This window comes from Arachis stenosperma, chromosome 6, assembly GCF_014773155.1.
Source record: "Arachis stenosperma cultivar V10309 chromosome 6, arast.V10309.gnm1.PFL2, whole genome shotgun sequence".
NCBI classification, from domain to species: Eukaryota; Viridiplantae; Streptophyta; class Magnoliopsida; order Fabales; family Fabaceae; genus Arachis; species Arachis stenosperma.
This window is the reverse complement of record NC_080382.1, coordinates 21,467,994-21,474,375: the sequence shown is the minus strand read 5'-3', so window position 1 is coordinate 21,474,375 and position 6,382 is coordinate 21,467,994. Positions and strand designations below refer to the sequence as shown.

Here is a 6,382-nt window from a genome sequence, read left to right as displayed (position 1 = left end):
GTGGGTTAATAATTAAAATCCTTAAAATTTATTTTTTGAATTTTAAAATTAAAATCTTTAATTTTACTGAATTTAATTTTTGAATATGTATTTAAATGATAATCTGTTAATAATTAAAAATGCTAAAATTGAAACAGAAATTTTAAATTTTAGTTTTATTTATTTTATATTTTGAATGTGTATTTAATTTTAAGAAGACACTCAATTTTTTTAAATGTATTTATTTCAATGTTTTTAAAATTATTACGATAAAAAACTGATTAAAGGATCACTTTTAAAAGATACCTACTGTTTGTATAACCCAACCTATTAAATTAGAAACCTGTCAAGTGCAAATTTTACGTAACCTAAAACATGAAGAATGGTGCAAAATTAGTTGAGCAAGGAACTAATGAAATCCAATCCAAGAGCACGTGTCCCACCATGCATGCACTTGAAACCCCACTTAATTAATTTTTGTAAATCGTGTTAATTACCATACAAGGCTTCTTAATTGAGATAGAGAAAGAAAAGTAATTACAGAAAACATAGAATAGAATAGAAGAAGAAATTAATCAAAGGCAAGAGAATAAGATCATGAAGGCGACAAAGAGACCGATCCACACCGCATCCACATGGTTTCGGCGGCAACCGCCACAAATGAAGGCTTTTCTGGGCGTGGCTTGCGGTGTGATGGCCTTAATGTTCCTCCGCATGGTGGTTCACAATCATGACAATCTCTTTGTGGCTGCCGAAGCCGTTCATGCATTAGGAATCTCCTTACTCATTTACAAGCTGACCAAAGAAAATTCTTGTGCCGGTTGGTATAATAAATTGAATTGATGATGTTAATTAGTTTTAATTGAAGAATGCAAATGAATTGATTAATATCCTTAGATTTGATTTTGGATTTTGACGTGTTGGGTGCAGGACTTTCTCTAAAATGTCAGGAACTAACAGCAATGTTTCTAGGAGTTAGACTGTATTGCAGTTTTGTGATGGAATATGATATCCATACATTACTGGATTTAGCAACATTAGGAACAACCCTTTGGGTTATTTATATGATGCGCATCACACTAAATTCCACTTACATGGATGATAAGGACAACTTTGCAATTCATTATGTAATAATACCCTGTGCTGCCCTTTCCTTCCTCATTCATCCAGCAACAACACATCACATTGTTAATAGGATTCTTTGGGCCTTTTGTGTTTATCTTGAAGCTGTTTCTGTTCTTCCTCAGTTAAGGGTCATGCAGAACACTAAGGTGCATGCTCACACATACATGTATTGCATTCTATATATTCATATCACTCATCATCTATCATGTTTAATTTATTTCAGATTGTTGAACCATTCACGGCACACTATGTATTTGCCCTTGGAATAGCAAGGTTCTTGAGTTGTGCACATTGGGTTCTACAGGTTATAGATACCAGAGGCCGTCTTCTAACAGCTCTAGGATATGGATTGTGGCCTTCTATGGTTCTCCTATCCGAAATTATTCAGACTTTCATCCTCGCTGATTTTTGCTACTATTATGTCAAGAGGTTAATTCATTCATTCATTCATTCATTATTCCTCATCTTTCACAACTTCTTTTCCATATTCATATTACTAGCTATTTTCTATGCAGCCTTTTTGGTGGACAACTTGTTCTTCGCCTTCCTTCAGGAGTCGTGTAAATTAATTAAATCTTTCATGGATTCAACATCAATCAACACTATTCAGGATGTAGCTAGACACAACTTTCATATAATCGATTTTTTTCATTTATTAGGGGGTTCATGTACCTTTCTCACACCCACATATATAGATATGTATCTAGGACTTTAACCATTATAGATCACCAATTTCGTATATATATGTACCTTCAACAAACTTTTAATTAATCCATATATATAAACTGCAAGTTAATCAAATTAGTTGACACCTCATATATTTTCTTGATTCCAACCTAGCTAATATATGCAACAAATAAATAGAAGATAAAATCAATAGTAGTATACATTTACATCAGTGTATTGTTGCATCCTAACTTTATAGCAAGATATTAAATACACATATTTTGTGTCACGGTAGTGTGTCCTTCTAAAATTTATGTCTCTTCGAAAACAAACATTAAACATATATATAATAGAGAGCAATCAAACACAGCACACACAACAGCAGGATTCAGGAACTACAAGTTCTCTCACAAAAAGGTGGTGTGTACTTCATCCGTGTCAATACTCAATAGTTAACCACAATAATTTGTTTCTTTTTAAAACTTCATTTCATTCGTGTAGATAATTAACCACGTTACAACTAGTTGTTGGTAAAATCTAGAAGGTCATATGACTTTAATTCCGGTTCCTTATTATATATGGATTCCAGTGGAATCCTATTGGTATATATGGCTGGTTTTCTCTTTAATTATCTCATTTACATCTGTAAAGTTATTTTCCTTTATTATTCTTACTACTCAAAGCTATATATGATCTTCGATGTTTTGCTAATTATATATAAACTTGATGCTTATCCAACTACGTAACCTTAAACAGACTACTTCACCACTTCTACTATATATGATTATCAAATTCCCCTAATGATTGGTTATGAATATTAAATTAATTATGATTGTTATAAATTGCCCCGCACCTCGAATGAGGAATTGTGAACTGGAATTGCCTTTCCAATGCACAAGCTAAGCTTTCATTGCTTTTCGAATTCCCATAGCCGCCTTTCCCTTATTCAAATGGCTTTCCACACACACACATATATATACACAAGCAATCATTCTTTCTCATTAATGTGAAATATATACTCTAATTGAGAAACGCAATATAATCCTCGTGCATTTTCGATAAATTAACAAAAGAGTAATCATTATTAGAACTAATTCATCATCTTAATTATCCTTTTTAATATTTAAATGAATAAAATTTTAAATATGTTATTTTTCCTTTATCATGATTAACACCATCAGATTTAAAAATAAAAAATAATTACATGACATGCATATGGTAATCTAGTTCACTCTTGATTTGTTTATTTAAGTTTTTTTTTTTTTTTTTTTTTGCCAAATAATGAGTTTAATGTTGATTCATTATAAGTATAAATAGTTTTATATAATTTTTTAGTTTTTTATTTGTTTGGAGGTCAAAAACTAATTCGTTCTAAATTTAAAGATAATAGATTATTATATATATAAATTGAAATTTAAAGTTATAACACTTATTTAAATAAATTAATGAATATATTAAATATCTTTCAGTGATGTGTTAAATGTCTATATAAAACTCTTTTATGAGATATAATTCTCTCACCAAGAAATAATTAATCTATCTAATATACCAAACATTCCACTAACTAAAGAAGAGTTTGTTACTCTAACATGCATTGACACTTGCTCGTTGAGTTGTTAGCACAAAAACCCTAGCTAAAGCTATATTTGGAAATTTTTAAGAGGATAAAGCATAAAGTTTTGGTTAAAAATAAATGAACAATTTTATATATCCAAACAGGGATATTTAATTTGTTTATTCTTCATAGCCATAAAAGATGTATAGAAAATAATTTGTGATGAATATTGTGAGGTGCAGATATGATAATTTCAATCCATTTCATATTAGTTATTATTAGAATAAGAGTTAACAATGCTACATTATTGCAGTATTATCCGGTAATAAGAAACACCACAAAATTATGAGCTAGTTTGATATAAGATAGAAAAGAAAGGCGGAACGTTTTTCACTTTTTTGTATTATTAGTGATTAGCATTTTATTAGCATATCACAGCTGGGGGGTGGTGGCAACTGCATACAGCTGTCAAAGGTAGGCTAATAATACTTGTTACATAGTTCATCCTATTATTCCACATCCTTATATTGCATCCAATTCCATATATCACCATCTCTCCAAAGCCAAACTTGGCGGCAAGCCACTTTGCTAAATATTTGGCTTCTGTAACCTCACATTCATGATTCATGCATTCACTCTCTTTAATTTCCCTCCTCATCAATAATGCAACTCAGATTCTCAAATCAAATAATACTATAAATGTAACACTTTAGATATTGTCGTATTTCATTTGATTTCTATTTGGTTCCACATATGTATACATATATATATAGTCAACTCGGTATTTAATAATTAAGTCATACTCTAACTTCATTATTATAAATGTACAAAAAAGAATATAAGGCTATAGCTATTTTTTCACCCTTAGACCTAATAATAATAATAATATGACCCTCCCTAGATATATATGTATGATATGGTAATAGTGTAGTAGGTGGCGATGGCTTAGATAGGCATGGGATATATATAGCATAATAATGCATGATAATCTCTCTCATGACCCGCGCCAGTAAAAGCCAAGATATATAATAGCTGCTCATATAACACGGTCAAATGTCATACACGTAAAGCAACCTCTTTAGTCTTTGATTGCCATAAATGTTTGTTTGTTTCACGCCCAACTGTGTGTTGTTTCAGTAATCAAATACTACTATTCTCGAAGTTATCCACAATTGACTCATTATTTTCTACTCGATATATATATTAAGGATTATTCTCCAAGTGAAAAAGGGACTATAATTATCGTCTCAGACCCCATAGGTAAATAAAATATACAAAAAATGATTACTAGCATGTAAGCTTAATCACAAAATGCGTGATATTTTAATATCCAATTTATGCCAAGTTATATAAAATCAAATAAAATTGTTAAAAAATAATTAATTAATTATTGTTAAATAAAAGTACTTTAATAAATAAATTAATTCTTAATTATAAAGTGAGTCATACAAACATATTATAATTGTAGAGCAAAATATATCAAAATTAAAATTAACTTTTTCTTAAATCTATTATTTATGTTTTTTTAAAAAAAGTATTATTCTTCTATACTTTTTCAACTTAATAATACGTGAGTTTGGGTTAGGCAAATAGAGATAAGACACGTGGGGATGGGAAGGAGGCTTGTTTAAGAGATTAATAAAAAGAAAAAAAAGGCTTGTCTATGTGCTTTGCTTATCTATGAGCATGAAAGGCACTTGGATCCTCCTTAGCCAACCAAGCAAGCTGCACTTTTGATTACCTCTGCCTCCAGATGCTTCTAATGCTCCTCTGCTTTAAAAGTTTTCTTCGAATTATTATGATATATTTGGTGGAGAGGGGTAACTAAGACACCAAACTTTGTATCAAAATTGAGGTCTCTATTTGCGCGTATGTATCACATCACAAAAATTGATGTCCCCACTTGTTGTATGTTTATATCTACAAATACATATATTCCCATACAATAATTAATTAATATATACTCATCATGATGCTAACAACTTCATAGCTAGAGCCCCTGCCTCATCAACTATAAATACCAACTCCGATCCTCTGCTTCTCATTCAACACATACATACTTCTTCAAATAAAAATGGCTCTCTCTAAGCTTCTACTTGCTTCCCTTCTTGCTTCTCTTCTCATCATTCAGCTTGTTCATGCCGATCACCAGGTCTTAATTGGTTTCAACATTCCTCTATCTACTTCTTTAATTTATGGTTTAACTAATTCATGCACTTGTTTATTCTGGAACTGCAGGCATACCAACAAACGCAGGGTTCTCTTCAGCAGATAGGTATACAAACAAATTAAAACTAAACATATAATATTTTACACATAAATATATATATGGTGTAATTGATTTGGATTAATTACAGACTGTAGCAGAGCATGTGCTGCAAGGTGTCGGTTATCATCTCGTCCAAATCTCTGTCACAGAGCCTGTGGAACTTGCTGCCAGCGCTGCAACTGCGTGCCGCCGGGCACCGCCGGCAATCAGGAAGTGTGCCCTTGCTATGCTAGCTTGACCACCCACGGTGGCAAGCGCAAGTGCCCTTAAATCCATGCATGTGTATATTGCTCCATCACCACGCTCTCAATAAACTTATGGAAGAATAATAATTGTTTACTCAGTTTTTTTTGTTCAATCCTTGTTGAATCAATAATCATTATTGTGCAAATTTGATGGTTTCTTTTTCTTTTTATTTTGTTTATACTTTATATATGTACCTTTGCTATTAATAAAAGAGTTTACTATTTCATGTTTTATAATTATATTGTCTTATAGACATTATTATTGATATATATCTACATTTACTTGATCTATTGTGTTTGATGGTTAACAATAATTAGAACCAAGTTTAGTCTTAAAATATAAAATTGTAATTTTTAAAATTAAAATATAAAATTATAATTTTTTTAATATTTTAAAAAATAAAAATATATAAAATTAAAATTTTTAAAATTAAAGACTAAAATTTTAATAATATTTTTTAAAAAAATTATTTAGTTTATTTAATTTTTATATTTATTTTAAATTAAATATAATATTAAAATATAATTCAATCTATTAAATAC

The 6,382-nt window shown here is 30.2% G+C and overlaps 2 protein-coding genes across 2 annotated transcripts; both read left to right on the top strand.

The window, feature by feature from the left end:
• The first annotated feature begins 576 nt into the window (after positions 1–576).
• On the top strand, positions 577–1,668 carry LOC130932413 (uncharacterized). The gene is made up of 4 exons (XM_057861737.1): positions 577–799; positions 910–1,250; positions 1,328–1,533; positions 1,620–1,668. Exons 1-4 carry the CDS (start codon positions 577–579, stop codon positions 1,666–1,668), a joined length of 819 nt encoding a protein of 272 aa, XP_057717720.1.
• Positions 1,669–5,231: 3,563 nt separating this feature from the next.
• LOC130935646 (gibberellin-regulated protein 1-like) lies at positions 5,232–6,076 on the top strand. The gene is made up of 3 exons (XM_057865488.1): positions 5,232–5,477; positions 5,564–5,600; positions 5,683–6,076. The coding sequence occupies exons 1-3, from the start codon at positions 5,400–5,402 to the stop codon at positions 5,862–5,864; spliced, it is 297 nt and encodes a 98-aa protein (XP_057721471.1). The 5' UTR covers positions 5,232–5,399; the 3' UTR covers positions 5,865–6,076.
• Positions 6,077–6,382: the final 306 nt, after the last annotated feature.